The sequence below is a fragment of the Galendromus occidentalis genome, unplaced genomic scaffold (assembly GCF_000255335.2).
Source record: "Galendromus occidentalis unplaced genomic scaffold, Mocc_1.1 scf7180000077089, whole genome shotgun sequence".
NCBI classification, from domain to species: Eukaryota; Metazoa; Arthropoda; class Arachnida; order Mesostigmata; family Phytoseiidae; genus Galendromus; species Galendromus occidentalis.
Genome location: NW_003805077.1, coordinates 108799 through 124657, shown reverse-complemented (window position 1 = coordinate 124657; position 15859 = coordinate 108799). Strand labels below are relative to the sequence as shown.

The following is a 15859-nucleotide window of genomic DNA, read 5'->3' as shown; positions in this document are numbered from 1 at the left end:
CTGTGGGGCAGTCCTTCCCGAGAGACTTATCTGGCAGCCAATGTACTCTATGGCGCTCTCGAACGGAAGGAATCGTCTGTCAAGAAATTCCCCGTAGCCTCCGGAATTTCGAGTCGCTAATAGGAGACCCCGGGCTGGGAGTCGCTTCCGGCGACGGGATTGCCGATCCTCCAGGAGAACGTTGTTTTATCGGGATCGCTGATCCCGCTGGATTCTCACTTTCGGGCGCATTCGAAATATGGAAAAATTCGAGACGCTCAAACGATCCCGCAAATGCCCACAACATCCGTTTGCTTACGCGCTTCCTCTTTAGTGACGTGTGTTGCCTGCGAGCGATTTTCCCTTGGTCCAGGGTTTTCCTCATGAAGCCGAAAGGCCAACGACAAGATATCCCAGAGCACCGTGACTGTCCAATTCTTCGGTCTGCCAATCGAAGACTCACTCTCAGTCCGGAATCTTTCTGGGAGCATGATTCGACAACAATGAGATGTCTCGAAAGTGAGGAGGCCGCCATGTCGGGAGCTGTTCCCAGCATTCACTTCTTTTGCTCGATTGCGAGCTGATGCCGATCTTGAAATTTAATGCGCGACTCGGAATTCGGACTTGATATTGTTGGAAGTCACGTGCATTTTCGTCTTCCGAAGACCGAGCGAGCACGTGGCTCGCTCTAGAATCCCACGGTGCACCGCGCGTGTGCCGAGGTCATCGAGTTCGCATTGCATTCGTTGGCCCTCGAGTATTAGCGTCATTCTTGTCTTTCTCGGCTGTCTAAAAGATCTACGAGGTGTCTCAGGGGAAAAATATCACCCTTACTCCAGAATAAACCGCGCTACCAGCGACCAAAGATACGATCTGTGTTGATCTTATAATAGACACCGCCTATTACGACATCGGTCCGACATTGCAATCCAAGTTTCTGGTTCATATATCCGTGTCCGGCGAGACTTCCGGGACCGCAACAGTTTGGAAACGAAACATTGCCTCTGGAACTCCAGTCCTGGAATACACAGATAAGCTCTCACTTGCTAAAACAGGTGCGATGCTTGAGTATCGCTCTTATGTCTCGCGAGTGCTGCCAGGAAAATCGAGAACGTTCTCGTGGTCACTAACGTAAGCCGCCCCGTCGCTGATATCGAGTCGGGGGTAGAATTAGTCTCGATGAAGCAAAGCCGAAACGAGCCGTGCAGGTGGCATAGGCGGACGAGAGATAAAATGTGGAATTCGAAGCGAGGGAAACCTTCGAAAGTGCTCGAGGGGCTTTTGTGTGAAACAGAAATCGGAGTGACCTTGTCCCGCTGGACTCGGCGGCTATCGCTGCAAAAACTCGCCGCCGAGACTTAAACGCTGCGGTAATTAGTTCGTTGACTGCTTGAGCTTGAAATTGCAAGCCGCGAAATCTACATCGATCCCTCCTCATCGTATATGTATTTTTTGAGGGAATTCCAATTGCCGCCGGTAACTGAGCTCCGCGACCTGGTCCTCCATGCTAAGACCGTGTCGCTTTGTGATCCATCGAATTTTCAATGCTCCTCCCCGGGAACGGAAACAGTGCGCGAAACCCCGTAAAAGGAATGTCCTATCGGAACACTCTATTCCTTGGAAAGAGTTGACGATGTACTGCATCGATTCGCGTCCGAAGTCATTGACTCGCTCATGGAGATCGCTTCAGTGAGTAGTTTATCCCGAAGCATGCGAGCGAATCCTCACGCGAAGAAGGTACCACTGTTAGCTGCCAGAATCCCGGTGTCTGTCCAGAATCTGTGTCTTCGTTTTTACTACCGTCATCGCAATCAAGTCAATCGATCGCAGCCTCAGCCACCGAACGATCATTCGAGGTTTTCGGAAAAAGCGTCCAGGTTTGCGTTGGGTATCCACGCAATTGCTCCCGGAGCCACTGAGACCGATTCGAATTTCCGAATCGCTGTGCATCCGAGGCTCATCCGCGGATCACTTCCTGTCACGTGCAGATCGAGTTACCGTAGAGTAAGCTACTCTTTGCCACGCGACACGCGACGTCACGGAGAGTTGAGGTGGAGATATCAATTACGCGCCCACTCCTCTCCCCGTCATTGCCCGGAGATACTGCCAGACGTCGGACCGGCCTTGATATGAGGGATTATGGATCTAGGGAGTCGCTCCGATGTTTCCGGGAGTTCCGTGTCCTACGTCTACGTCCCTCCTCCGGCGTCAGAGAGCCCCGAATTCCTGGTTGTTGCGGAGCTGCTTGAATCTTGATCTCTCCTGGATGATCGAATGCGAGCATTTACTCCTCCGATCACGGATGACTTCCTCCAGACGGGCGTCTCTTGTGCCCTTGAATTTTCTCCTGAAATAATGAGCCGTGGATGCGCAGGAGCCGCCACATGTTCCTTGAACTTTCGTGGCGGGGTGAACTTTCACATCTCGAATTCAGCGATCGACGAAGTCGACTCGCTCGCTCGGTCACTCCGTCAGTCAATCAGCGCGTCGGTCAGTCCGTCCGTCCACTGCGAGGGCAGTGTGGCGACGGTGGTCTCTTCTCGCTTGTGGTTGGTTGTCGGAGCGCTGTGTCCTTCCCTAGAGGAAATCCCTCTCTGTCATTCAGGGACGCCAGTATGGCGTTGGACAAACCGGGGGAACGCACGTCTATCACGCACCAGAGACTGGCAACCACCAATCACTCAGCCTAACGTGCTACAGAGTACGTATTTATTATGTTTTTCTTCTCGTCACCGTCTATCCGATCCCGGAGGTTCTCACAGTTTCTTCGATGACGGAATATAGAGTCATTGGTGATGTTTCGAGTTTCGCGTCGTTCTACGGCTGAGCGCCGTCATTCATCGGGAGAGAAAGACCGCTCTGAGGAGACCATTTTTCTGCTTGACAGCTGCGGCGCACAGTTTTATGCTTCAAGTATTTCCGAAATGGACGCCAACAGAGGCCGATGGGCATCCATCGAGTGAAATCAGCGCCGCTTCTATTCGCGACCAAAGAAGAGTAGAGTTAGGAACTTTGTGATATTCGAATCGATTCCCCTCTCTTCAGCCATATCTGCATACTTGACGTCGGTCAGGCATTTACTATACGTCCTCTCTCAATGCTTTGATTTCCCTGTCGGGAGGCAGACTGGACTACCGGCACTACGAATCTGATGAGCGATCGGTAACCTGTCGAGCGCGTTTCTTGGTGAGCTGCGTGCTCTCGGGCTCGAGTATCGACAGACGGCAGTTTTTGTGCGGCAACACTCATTATTTTGTGAATTTACCTTGACGTCAACGGGGCTCCATTTCCTCGCAATTCAGCTATGGCAAATCCTTTGATTGTCGTTTTCACTGGCGTAGCTCTTGACAGGACATCGGAACGACATCGGAAGTTCGCGTAGATATCTGTGCCGGGTTTTCCGGCGGAATCTGAGGGCTTTCAGATCGAGGGACTTTTCAATGGAAATAGATCGTTTCCAATATCGGAATCGAGCTGATAAGTGTCATGGACAAGCTCCATACTGCGGAATCTCAACGGCAGAGGTCCCGGATTCCGAATGGCGTAGCGTGAATTATGAGAGTCACTCACCTGCTCGAGAGTTTTACGCGTCATAGTCAAGGTTGTAGCTGTCAAAGCAGTAGCAGCCTCGATTCTCTGCGCACTGTGTCCGGGCACTGCCGCTTCTCAGTTCGTGTACGCATCGATCTAGGGGACCTCCATCCGAAGAAAAAGTGTGCTAATAGGTACGTTTTCTTTGGAAGTCGTTGCTCTTGTAGCGGCGACCTTGCTTTCCGCGCTCATCGTTTCTGTGACTGTTCTTTTCTCATGCATCCATTTGCTGTTCGATTAGAGACGTTGTTCCGGGAGAAATTTCCGCTCGATCCGTAGTGGGCACTTGTCGCGAGAAAGGAAACTGATTTCAGCTGCGAGCGAAGATCCTCCCGAAACTGAATTTCCGATTTGAAAGTTGTACCTCGGTAGATTGTGAGGAAGTCATTCCTAGTTAGGCACCAGCTTAGCGTATCGAGGACGATCTTCAAATGAACAACCACTTCGTAAGCGCATGCGAACGTTCGACTCCTGCGAGGTCTCGGTATTCGATGGGGACAGAGACGGTTGTCGTACGCAGGGGGCCCTCCATTTAAGAAACGTTTTGTCTTTACAGCTACTTTCGCATCGTAAAAGTATGGACGACGCACCGAAATCGGCTGATTTGCTGTCCTTAGGATGGGTCGACACCGTGATAATAGTTGTACTCGCGGTCGGAGCCTACTGGTGGTTTTTCTTGCGCAAAAAAGATGATTCGGGCTTCGACGCTAACGCCATCAAGAGCTTCTCGATTGAGTAAGTGGAGTCGTCTCCGGCGGGCTCATTCGAGGAGCATATCGAGCGCATGGAGGAGACTGACCGGAATGAGCGGACGTTTGAGTGAATACATTTGTGCCATGGGACTAACTGGGTTCATCGGGGGCCGGAGAGTCGTCTCGTGAATCAACGACTTAATTTAAGAACAGAATAAAATAACTCCATCTTATCCGAGAAAGGCTCTCGAGAACGCGCGCTATCCAGCTGAGTGAGAGCCTGGAATCGAAACCCTTCTGGACTTCCCTCCCTCTCTCCCTCGAATGGGAGAACTCGACTCCTACGGGCTCTAAACGACATGCGCTCCGCGAATTCCAGGGGCTCAATGAATCGCGAGCGGAGTTCCGGAGGTTTCATCGCGAAGATGAAGAGCCAGGGACGAAATGTCGTAGTCTTCTACGGCTCGCAGACAGGGACTGCCGAGGAATTCGCGGCCCGTCTGGCCAAAGAGGCCGCGCGCTACGGTCTTAAAGCCATGGTAGCCGATCCCGAAGAATGCGAAATGGTAAGCCGCCCCCTCATGGAGTGAACTCCCCGAAGAAAACTCATCCTTCAGCCTCTCCCGAGCGCGAGTTTTCTCCCGGGGATACACGACTGCGAGTTCTGATCCTCATTCGCGTTGCAGGAAGAACTGACGGAGCTTGCCTCGATCGAAAACCATCTCGCTGTTTTCTGCATGGCCACATACGGTGAAGGCGATCCCACCGACAACTGTCAAGAGTTCTATCAGTGGCTTCAAGATGGTTCGGTAAATCTGCCTGGACTCAACTATGCTGTCTTCGCCTTGGGCAATAAAACATACGAGCACTACAACGCGATGGGAAGATACGTTGACACACGTCTCAAGGAACTCGGAGCGAGACAGTAAGTAGCAACTTCGGGCGTCGTCGCTGATAAGGAATATGAGTCTTAATGCGGCTGAGGGCATCCTCCGAAAACCGGACTTCCCGATCTATGTGAATCCTCTCGGGATGCTCTGGAGATGTATCAAGTGGACTTAGTCACGTTTATGGGATGCTAATTGGGAAATGCCCCCCGTGCAGAGTTTTCCCACTCGGAGAAGGCGATGACGATGCGAACATTGAAGAAGACTTCATCACGTGGAAAGACAATTTCTGGGCTTCCGTCTGCGAGACATTCAGTTTGGAAGTTTCCGCTACGGACTGCAACATGCGCCAGTATCAACTCATCGTTCACGAGAAAGATTCACTTCCCGAGGAGAAAATCTTCAAAGGCGAAATCGCGCGCCTCACTCAATTCACAAACCAGAGACCGTGAGTGGTGCTTCCTTTTTTCGAGGAATCTCCCTCTGCAGACGTTTACGTATTCTCATGGTAGTACCGCATATTCCACGTCGTTCTCTCTTTACCTATTCCCTCTCGGTAGGCTGTACCGGACATCCCAGTCCAGGATGTCGCGTATTCGACGGTTCTAAATCCACGCCTTTGCAGACCGTTCGATCTGAAGAATCCATACCTCGCCGAAATGGTGGAGAAGCGCGAACTCTACAAGGGCGAGAGGTCCTGCCTTCACCTCGAGTTCAATATCAGAAACTCGAAGATGCGTTACGAAACCGGAGATCACATGGCTCTGTATCCATCGAACGAGTCGGAGATGGTCGAGAAACTCGGCAGCCTGCTCGGTGCGGATCTCGATCAGGTCATCACGCTGAAGAACACCGACGAAGACAGCTCAAAGAAACATCCTTTCCCGTGCCCGACTTCTTACAGAACAGCGTTGACGAGCTATGTCGACATCTGCACGCCGCCCAGAACTCACATCCTCAAGGAGCTCTCCGAATTTTGTAGCGACGATGCTGACAAAGCTAAGCTTAAGGTACGATTTCCGTCACTCGCCCTCGGCCCCGGAGGAGCGCAATTTCTTCCAACCTCCAGTGTTCGCATTCAAGAGCTATCTCTAGAAGGTTCCTACGGGGTCCCTTCATTTTCCACAGCTGATGTCCTCGTCAAGTCCTGAAGGCAAGGCTGAATACAAAAAATGGGTCCAGGACGACTGCCGCTCGATTGTCCACATTTTAGAGGATCTCCCATCTTGCAAACCACCACTCGACCTCATGCTGGAGTTCATGCCCAGACTCCAACCTCGGTGAGGTCCCGGCTCCAAATCCACGTTTGTTGTTTATTCTTCTATATCCTACTTCTGCGCTCAGCGCTCTGAGCACAGGGAGTAATTCGACGCTCCTTTTCCAGCTACTACTCCATTTCGTCCTCCTCCAAAGTGCACGTAGACCGCGTGCATGTCACCGCTGTCACGGTTAGTCTCGAAATTTATTCGGTCCCTGAAGTGAGTCGGCACGAGCCTGATTCTATCTCTGGGGAGGAGTGATCCGGCCCCCTGGACCGACGGCAGAAAATTATCTGAATGTCTCTCCGCAGGTTGACTACGATACCCCGACGGGTCGCCACATAAGAGGTGTCGCCACGGGACAGTTCACCAGAACACCGATTGGGACCTCTCTACCCGTTTTTGTGCGGAGGTCCCAATTCAAACTACCCACTCGACCCACGGTGAGCCGACCGACCGAGATCGGGCCATTTACCATGACTAGCTGCGAAATATTCCTCCGGAGAGCGGAAATACTCCTTTTCCGTCCCCCCCATCGACTGACGCTGGACCTCTTTTCGATTATCAGATTCCAATCATCATGGTGGGCCCGGGCACCGGCCTAGCGCCATTCCGCGGATTCCTTCAAGAACGCCACCACCAACGCTTAGTGGAGAATAAAGCCGTCGGGGAGAGTCATCTTTTCTACGGATGCCGGAAGAGCTCCGAAGACTTCCTCTACCGAGAGGAGCTCGAGGGCTACGTGGCTGAGGGCACATGTAAACTTTACACTGCGTTCAGTCGAGAGCAGGCCGAAAAGGTCTACGTCACCCACCTCCTCAAAGAACAGATGGATCTGGTCTGGAGCATCATTGGCGAGCAAAACGGCCATTTCTACGTGTGCGGAGACGCCAGAACGATGGCTCGAGACGTCCACAGCATCGTGATGAGCACGTTGCAGGAGAAGGGCAACATGACCCTGGCGGACGCGGAGAGGTACTTGAAGAAAATGGAGTCTCAGAGGAGATACTGCACCGACGTCTGGAGCTAGGTGCGATGTAAATCTGTTACTGAGTCGTGCGTGAGATCGATTCCGCACAACCGTTGCGCACGGGGACGAATGTTCAGAGGGAGTGTAATGAAATGCCGCTTGGACCGTACGAACAAAGATGGACAAAGGAGATGATCGATGCCGGTCGATCAGCCATCCTGCCTACGACCTACTTATCCACCAACCAACCAACCTACTCCATACCGTCCATCCATAGGATTCTGACGACGCTAAACGGATTAATGCAATTCCCATCGTTTTTCGATAACGCTGATGGGCGCAATGTGTGAAGTATGGATAGTCCGATAATTATTCCCACTAGCCTGATAAAGCTCATCAAGCTCAACAGCAAGTTTGTTTCTAGCGTTTGAGGTGTGTAGACAAATGTTTTATCTATTTTCTTTAGAGAGAGGAGACCCATTATCTTCATTGCATCATCGAGCATTCCACGGAGGCCCTCGTGTTCTGACACAAGCTGCGAAAGAACTCGACGGAGCAATAGACGAATATGTAGAAGAGAAGATCTTCGAGCCGGACGCGAACAAAAATGATGTTTCGCCCCCCCGGCCTTGCGATAGGGAAAGCTGATAAGCTTGTTGAAAAAGTGATCTATAATATCGTGGTTCCAAAAATAGGTTCTCGTCACGACTCTCGTCTCAAGTTTTCCATTGAGACTTGAATACTAGATTCCGAACAAATTCCTGATGTCCTTTTATCGGGACGGTGACGACATCGTCTCTCGTCCACGGGACACTCGGCATCCGACATCGGGAGCGATTTTCCAATAAAATCATATATGTTTCTCAATTAGTGTCTTTGTGGAGAACTAAGTTCCATAGCCGACGATCACTAGCTGCTGGTCTGCATGATTCGAATCGTATTTCTCAGAAGACAGGAGAGATTTCCCAGCCCCGGCTCCGCATGCTTAGCTCTACACGGGACAGCTTCGACTCGACAGCACCTATCCTATTATCAGCTGCGCCAAATCTGGGATCCGCCAGAGCAATTCTAAACCTTGCAGGACCCTGTGCTGAGCAATATTCGGGGCTCTCCCGGTTCTTCCTTCTTCTGCTCCTCTGGGCCCCCACGGTAGCATCCACAGTTCTTTATACATTTGACGCTAAACGTTTCGGTCGTTTACAGACACTATCGAAAGGTGCAGCGGATCCTTTCGTGAGCTCGCTGGCCGGCTCTCGAGAAACCTCGACGCTTCCGATCGTCGGCGGAAGCTCCCATGAATGACTTCCGCGATTCAGATCTCGTATGATTTCGACGCTCATTCTGCCCTCGATAGTCAAAGACTAGTTTTGTTCGTTTTTGGAGATCGTCGAGGTCTCGTCAACGTCTCTCGATGCTTCAATGAGCTGATAGATAGGACGAGATTAGAGAGCGATTCCAAGTAGACAGAGCTCGAGGCAGATCTGTGGATATCGGCCGAATCGCTCCCGTCATCCGTCATTCACCGCTATGCTGTCGAACAGGTCTCATCGACTCCTGGCGTTAGGGCTGACTTTAGCGTCTGTCGCCCATGCCGGTATACGCAAGGTTGGTTCTTTGACAGTCTGGGAGCTCGATGCGATTCCTTTCTTGATCGAAAGATGATCGACTGTCTGATCCCCGCAGTCAACTCCGGTGATCGCGCGGGCCCCCGGCACTCCATGGCCGCAGCCGCAAGTCCTCACGAAAGTGAACAAACTTTTCGAAATCCAACCGCACAATTTTTTCTTCCACGCAGACTCAAAATGTGACATAATTCAAGAGGTGAGTACTCGGATGAGATCGGTCGTGGCTATTGATAACGTCGCATCTCCTCTGGGATTCCTCTAGAACTCAAATCTGGCATTCGCGATGGGAATGAGGTTCATAGAACTTCCTGAGGGAGAGCCGTGGGGTCCTGGGATACGCCCGAGGTGAGAGAATGCTTCCACCAGAACCATCCTTGGACTTGGATCCGAACGTTTTGCAGGGAATCAATCGGTATTGGAACCTGATATTCTCGCGCGACACCTCGGCTAAGCTCAAGAAAACCAATCTCATCAGTCTGCAAGCTCTGCACATAAGAGTCGACAATGACATCAATGACTGCGAATACCCCCAAGATGGCATGAACGAGAATTGTGAGTTCTCAGCTCCCTGTAAGCGCCCAACATGATGGTTCCTTGCGAGCCTCCGGTCGCTCTTGGGGGAGTAGAGGCCAGCGAATCCTTACTTTTAAGGATCAGAAGACGATAAGTCACTGATTAATACCGATCCCCAGATACGTTAAGCATCCTCGGTAGCAAAGCCATACTGGACGCTCCATCCCCTTGGGGAGTTCTTCGCGGTCTCGAAACCTTCTCCCAACTCATTTACGAAGATGGGCAGTCCGGTGCGGTAAGCTTAAAATCGAAGGACGGGATCGGAGATCGACGGACTGATTATTCCACGATTAGCGGGCATTCCCTGGATTTTCTGAATGGATTGAAGTCCTTCTAACCCCGTAGTATCTGATCAATGCGACCCAAGTGCGAGATTGGCCTCGTTTCGGATTCCGCGGGATACTTCTGGACACGGGTCGACACTTCCTCCCCATGGGCGTTCTGAAGAAGAACTTGGTCTGTGGATTCTCTCCCGGTACGATATTCCTTCTCCGAGAAAACTTCCTTCAGAACGCCACTCAATAATGATTTGGGTCCTTCAAGGAAGCCATGGCCTTCAACAAATTCAACGTTTTCCACTGGCACATCGTGGACGATCAATCCTGGCCCCTCCAGCTGCGGAGATTCACGAATCTCACGGACGCGGCTTTCCATCCGAAACTCGTTTACTCCCAAGAGAACATCCGAGTAGGTGACCTTCGCCGGTATGCTCCTCTGATCAGAGATTGTGGATACGACATTCCTCCCACTCTGAACCGACCGACCGACCTGTATTGAGAGGAAGCCCCTCTTCTCAGGAAATTATCGAATTCGCGCGGCTCAGAGGGATCCGAGTTCTCCTGGAAATTGACACCCCGGGTCATTCGACGGCTTTAACAAAAATTCTCCCGGGTCCGTGAAGTCAAAGACCCATGTGCTGTAATTCCGAAAAAGAGGCCTCAGCTCTGAAAACGTTTTCGAGTTACCCCATTGCTCACGGACACTCCTACTCCCGTATTTGCAGATGTTGCTACACCTTGCGAAGAAGGAGCGGCAACCCTGAACGTTGCTCGCGATTCCACCTATGAGGTGATCCGTTCAATCATCGGAGAGCTCAAAGGACTCGTCGCCGACAAGTTTCTCCACCTTGGGATGGACGAAGTGGACTATACTTGCTGGTACTGAAGTCTTCCTGCACGAATTCCCGCGACACAAGCTCGAAGCCCAGCCAGTCAGTCAGTTGCAACTTTCCGACAGAGGCCGAGCGACATTGATGATCTCTACTACTATCTAACTCGGTACGATAACCCCACAGGAAGAACAGCTCTGAGATAACTGACTTCATGAAGCGAGAGAATCTCAAAACCTATCCACAAGTCGAACAATTCTATGTTCAGAAAACGTTGAATAACGTTCGGAAACTTGGGACCAAGTACATAATTTGGCAGGATCCAATCAACAATGGCGTCAAGGTTCGTGTCGGATTAAGTAGATTTGACTGGCTGGTAAATCTCGGGGATCGAGGAACCTTCTCGAAATCTCCTAGATCAATGGGTGGCCTGAATCCACTCGAGCCGAGGATATAAGTTTCTATCTCAATTATCTGATCGTCACATGTACTCGACGTACCTACTCCAAACAGCCGGCTCCCGATGCTATCGTGGGCGTTTGGTTGGATCATTATGCGAGCAGGGATGGCCCAAGGCACGGGTACAAGATAATTCTTTCCGCACCGTGGTACTTGAATTACATCAGCTATGGAGAAGATTGGCCGAAGGTGAGCGGGGTCTTTCCTGTCTCCAGACATGATTTTTCTCCCAATTCGGTCTCCCGCTGGGGAACAATCCGGCGGTAAAAAAAATCGTTCCAATCGCATAAGACATCTCTCCACTGACCCTTCCTTCGTTTAGTTCTACAGCACAGAACCGACAGAGTACCCTGCGGTCGAACCGGAAAAAGACCTGATTATCGGAGGTGAAGCTTGTATGTGGGGCGAGTACGTGGACGCTACCAACGTTTTCCCGCGACTTTGGTAAGGAAACTGGAGAAGATACCGACGACGAGCCGGTGCTCGTGGACGTCATCGTGCAGATCTTGTAGAAAAGAGGGGAACCTATGGATTATTGACACTCCACCTCCCCCATGACTGAGCACACTCGAAATACGCAGGCCTCGAGCGTCAGCTGTCGCGGAACGGCTCTGGTCCGCGCAGGCTGTCAACAATGTCGATGAAGCCCGACCTCGTCTGCACGAACAGCGATGCCGGATGATGGGACGCGGAATTCCAGCCGAGCCGCTATACATCGGTACTTGCGGCGAAATCGATGCCGTCTACTGATCGTCGACGTCGATTGTCCGACTGATGCGAACTCTTCGCCATCAATGATCAATATTGCTCAGGGAAGCCTGGGGGCGGGAGATTTTCCTCCAGTGACCAGAGCCTATGGAATAAAGGTGCTGATTCCAGGGCACGACGACGATTTCCGTTTATTCGAAATTACGAAGTACTTTATTGAATCGAAGGGTTTGGTATGTACAGAGTGCTCTCTGGACTGGGAGAGAAATTCGCGCCGGTGGACGTCCATCGGTGTCAGACTGGCCGCTGCGACGCCGACGTCTACGGCACACATTCGTGGATCGAAGGATGGACCAGACTCCGGCCGGAACCTGCCCCGAGTGGATGTATCCTATGAATCTTCTGCAGGTGTGCGTATAGATAACGTGAAGAGCCAGTTCACATTCTTCGGGCCGGGCCTTGAGCCCCGCCGTCGATGCAGTCGCCAGGAATATTTTCGGGCGACCCTGGTGAGTCGAGCAAGAAACGGGTCGTCCTCCAATCAAGCGGGAATCACGCTCAATCGTCGTTGTGGCGTTTCGGAAACGGGAATGACGTCGTCGATATCTGCCGGCAGAGCTCTTCTTGTACGCCGCGGAACGATAGCGACTTCGAGCTCCTCTCGGTGAGTGGAGCAGGCGGTGGGTTTTCAGTTTTTCCCTGTGCGGATTTTCCTCACTGCGGATAAGGATACTTGCTCTCAGCATTGGAACCCGGTTGCCGGCATTTGGCGACTGCTCAAGACGCTCATGGCGGAAGACTCACCTTTGTCGAGGTTCTTCTCGAGATGTACAGCTACCCGACTCCGCGCATCGGCGAAGTCTAGGTGGATTCCCACCGATAGCAATGATCCGTTGGCTTCTACTAATCGAGCAATGTCCATCTCTACTTTGTTCCCGAGGACCGACGGCCGTTGATTCGCGGTGCGCAGTTCCGTGACACTCTGATTTACATTGACTGCTTCAAACAAGTTCTGGGGATCAAAACAAAGAAACAAAGAGTTCAGAGAGCGAGAGGGAGAGACCTCACGGAGCCTTGATTCTTCATCCGACTCAGACCCGTTAAATGGACCAGCGCGTAGTGACCACGTCCCGCTTGGTCCCGAGATACCACGATGTCCTTGATTTTATTTCCGTACGCTCAGGCGGCCCGGAAATCCAGTCTAGGGTAGACCCCGTGTGGCCCATACCTCGCCGGAAGTCACTCCAACGCTAGGAGCTCCAGGAAACAACAAACTGTGGTCGCCCGGCACCATAGAGATAATTCCTTTTTTCGGCCGACCCGTTCCTGAGGAGCCTACTGAGGAAGCCTCCTCAGGGTTTTTGTTTCCGAATGTAGCTCCGGCTCAGAATCTCCGTGAGCTAGGCCTATCGATGCGCGTGTCCTCCCTCGGAATTAGAGCCTCGGGAATGTGGTTGGCGATGACATCGAGGGCGTGTCAAGCGCTTCGCGAGTCAGGCGCGCATTCCGCCGTGTCAGCTCCTTTTCTCGAGAAAGTGCATAGCGTGCGCGAACTCGACTCGGCCCGAGCGAGAGGAAACCTGATCCGTGCGGGCTTCACGTCGCAGTCGCCCATGGGTAGTCTCGGCCGCGAGTGCCGGCGCATCGTTATCCAGGTACCAGCTCTATTCGAATCGGACAGTCCCAACGTCTCGATCCGACCGAGGAAACTGTAACCCTCCAGCGATGGCATATACCTATAGGTGCTTCCTCAAAAAGCGGGCGGACGCTGAGCGGGATTGAGCAAAAACCTCAGAGTTCTACCTTTGGGGGATGCGACACGGAATCGATCTCGGTGCTTGCCGAGCTATCGAACTCGGTCCCATTTTTCAGGCCCGCTTTCAGCCCACATTCGATTAATTCATTACCAATTCCTTCCTCACCCTAATCATGTTCCCAGATAGGTAATTTGATTCCACGTTGAGGATCTTCAGGTTCCTGTTCTGACGGATGGCTTCAAGAAGATATTCGGCAGTCGAATCCGTGAGATTGGTGTTCGCCAGAGACAAAGCCTTCAGATTCGTATTCCGTCTCAGGCCGTCGAATAAATTTCGAAAAACGTCTCGTTTTATGTGTTTGATATTGTTCCAGTTGAGCTCGACCATGTCGTCATCATCGTTGAAAACCTTCGGAAGGAGAGAGTCACTTGAATTCCGAGCTTGAACGATGCTGTCGCGAGGATACTTTCTACCATGCCTGAAGATGAAATCAGATCGAATCGAACACCTTCTGAGCCGTCTTCTCCGGATTGGTGGCATTATCTGGGAGGTTTGCGACCGGCAGCGGCATTTCGGCTTTCACGACTTTCTCGAACGTCGCCCAGGTGCAATGGAGACCCAGAATCGCTGTAACCATCAAAAAGCGTCATCCGTTTTCTGTACGCGGCAGACCCGTAGATCGGGCTGATAATAAGGAGGCACGTCTGGGTCGTTGGAACGGAAAGCTTTCGCCCAGAATGAGGGCTGTGATAGGAACTCACAAGCTAAATCGACGAGATCCTTGGTAGTGGCCGCCGCCAAGGCTTGAGATTCCTCGATATCCAGCTCGATCTGAAATTTTCGATCGGAAGTCAGCGGTTCGGTTCTTGTTCTCCACAACAGCCCAACAACGGAATATCAGATCGCGCTTCGAATGCGCAGAGACCCTTGCGGGAAAACAGCACGACGAGCACTCCGAGATCGGAACTGACAGGCGATATGTGCTTGAGATCGTTTCGCTCGGAAGCGAACTGTTGACTTAGGAGGCATGAGCGAGGGTAAGGATGTTGATGGTCGACCACTTTGAGCACCAGTGCTGAGTGGTCAGACTGAATGGCTGCGAGTTCCTCTCGATTCGCTGAGTTCGTTCGAACTCATCGAATATTGCTTCCGACCTTGGGTGTCCGCTTTCCCTTCGATCGTCTGAGAAACAATGAGAATTCACAGCTCCGATCTGCGACGCTCGCGACGACTCACCGGAATGCTATCGTCATCATTCGGGTCGACGGCCTTCTTCACGGGCGGCTCCCATACTCGACCTCGTTTCACGCCCGGCGTGTATTTAACGAGTTCCGGAATGTCCTCCTGTTCGGTGGCGTACTGCTCGAGGAACTTGAGAAGCTTCTGTCGGTTGAGAGGTCCCGTCGGTTCCTTGTTGGTCCGGTAATTACATCTGAGGTCGAAGCCCGGCGTGAATTTCATGAGAAAACTCCTGAGTTCGGGACTCAAGTTCCCCGATCGGTCAACTGCCCTACCGTTCGGAAGGTGGGATCATGGAATCGTCGGGGTCGACCATGGAGGTGAGCTGCTGCACTTCGGCCTCACTCAGCTTCGCGAGGAGCTCGTCTATGTCCATGTCGGCATATCGCCTCATGTCGCGCAGCAGCGTCTCCGAGAGCATCCTGAGGACAATCGAATCCTCTATTGAATTTCCTCCACATCGACGCGTCAAATTGGGAATGGGAATAGGGAACCCGACGATGATGATAAATCCCGTAGTTTCAGAGATTATTTCGGTTCGAGGAATCGTACTTATCCTTCGAAGCCATGTGGTTTTCTTCAACGAGCTGACTCCGCCGTCTCTTCATCACCGAACCCTTGAATCATGAGGAGGAGAAATTATTGCGGGACCTTCACCATGAGCTTTACTCAGGCTCGAACGCTTCAAAAACCAGGAGGGCAGATCCTCCGAATGCGAAAACGAAAATTCAAGTTCTAGAAAGCGACCAAGGAGAAGGGAAACGCAAACAGGGAAAGGATTGATGCTCAGAAGCCTCAGGGGAAGTCCCCTGAAGAGGACCGAGAGGATCCGGGATCCAATGACGGCCAGAAGCTGCTTAATATCCCGTTTTCGGGGAGGTGATGTCTTGTGCAACGAGAAACTGACATATGGGTCTTCCGTCAAGTCTTCGGAGAGGCTCCGACTTCGGAATTTCGATCTTGTGAAGACCCGTTCCGGGAATTCAGTAGTGTTAGATTCCCCCCCCCCCCA

The 15859-nt window shown here is 51.9% G+C and overlaps 3 protein-coding genes across 3 annotated transcripts in view; 2 read left to right on the top strand and 1 right to left on the bottom strand.

The window, feature by feature from the left end:
* Positions 1 to 2590: 2590 nt before the first annotated feature.
* LOC100907450 (NADPH--cytochrome P450 reductase) lies at positions 2591 to 8242 on the top strand. The gene is made up of 10 exons (XM_018638563.1): positions 2591 to 2680; positions 4127 to 4305; positions 4642 to 4828; positions 4949 to 5187; positions 5367 to 5597; positions 5775 to 6159; positions 6278 to 6429; positions 6534 to 6597; positions 6720 to 6851; positions 6977 to 8242. Exons 2-10 carry the CDS (start codon positions 4148 to 4150, stop codon positions 7436 to 7438), a joined length of 2010 nt encoding a protein of 669 aa, XP_018494079.1. The 5' UTR covers positions 2591 to 2680; positions 4127 to 4147; the 3' UTR covers positions 7439 to 8242.
* Positions 8243 to 8897: 655 nt separating this feature from the next.
* On the top strand, positions 8898 to 12035 carry LOC100907307 (beta-hexosaminidase subunit alpha). The gene is made up of 12 exons (XM_003740894.1): positions 8898 to 8983; positions 9062 to 9199; positions 9405 to 9555; positions 9696 to 9811; positions 9922 to 10032; positions 10120 to 10263; positions 10374 to 10467; positions 10580 to 10733; positions 10871 to 11027; positions 11198 to 11332; positions 11466 to 11587; positions 11725 to 12035. Exons 1-12 carry the CDS (start codon positions 8906 to 8908, stop codon positions 11891 to 11893), a joined length of 1569 nt encoding a protein of 522 aa, XP_003740942.1. The 5' UTR covers positions 8898 to 8905; the 3' UTR covers positions 11894 to 12035.
* Positions 12036 to 12314: 279 nt separating this feature from the next.
* The window catches only part of LOC100897878 (tropomodulin), a 4352-nt gene continuing 807 nt past the window's right edge, over positions 12315 to 15859 (bottom strand). The window contains exons 2-9 of the mRNA XM_003740909.3: positions 15400 to 15464; positions 15123 to 15269; positions 14845 to 15040; positions 14370 to 14439; positions 14117 to 14235; positions 13774 to 14016; positions 12656 to 12863; positions 12315 to 12568 (exon numbers count right to left, since the gene is read on the bottom strand). Of these exons, the coding sequence (XP_003740957.3) occupies positions 12540 to 12568; positions 12656 to 12863; positions 13774 to 14016; positions 14117 to 14235; positions 14370 to 14439; positions 14845 to 15040; positions 15123 to 15269; positions 15400 to 15464 (1077 nt within the window). The 3' untranslated portion in view covers positions 12315 to 12539. The remainder of the gene's footprint in view (positions 12569 to 12655; positions 12864 to 13773; positions 14017 to 14116; positions 14236 to 14369; positions 14440 to 14844; positions 15041 to 15122; positions 15270 to 15399; positions 15465 to 15859) is intronic.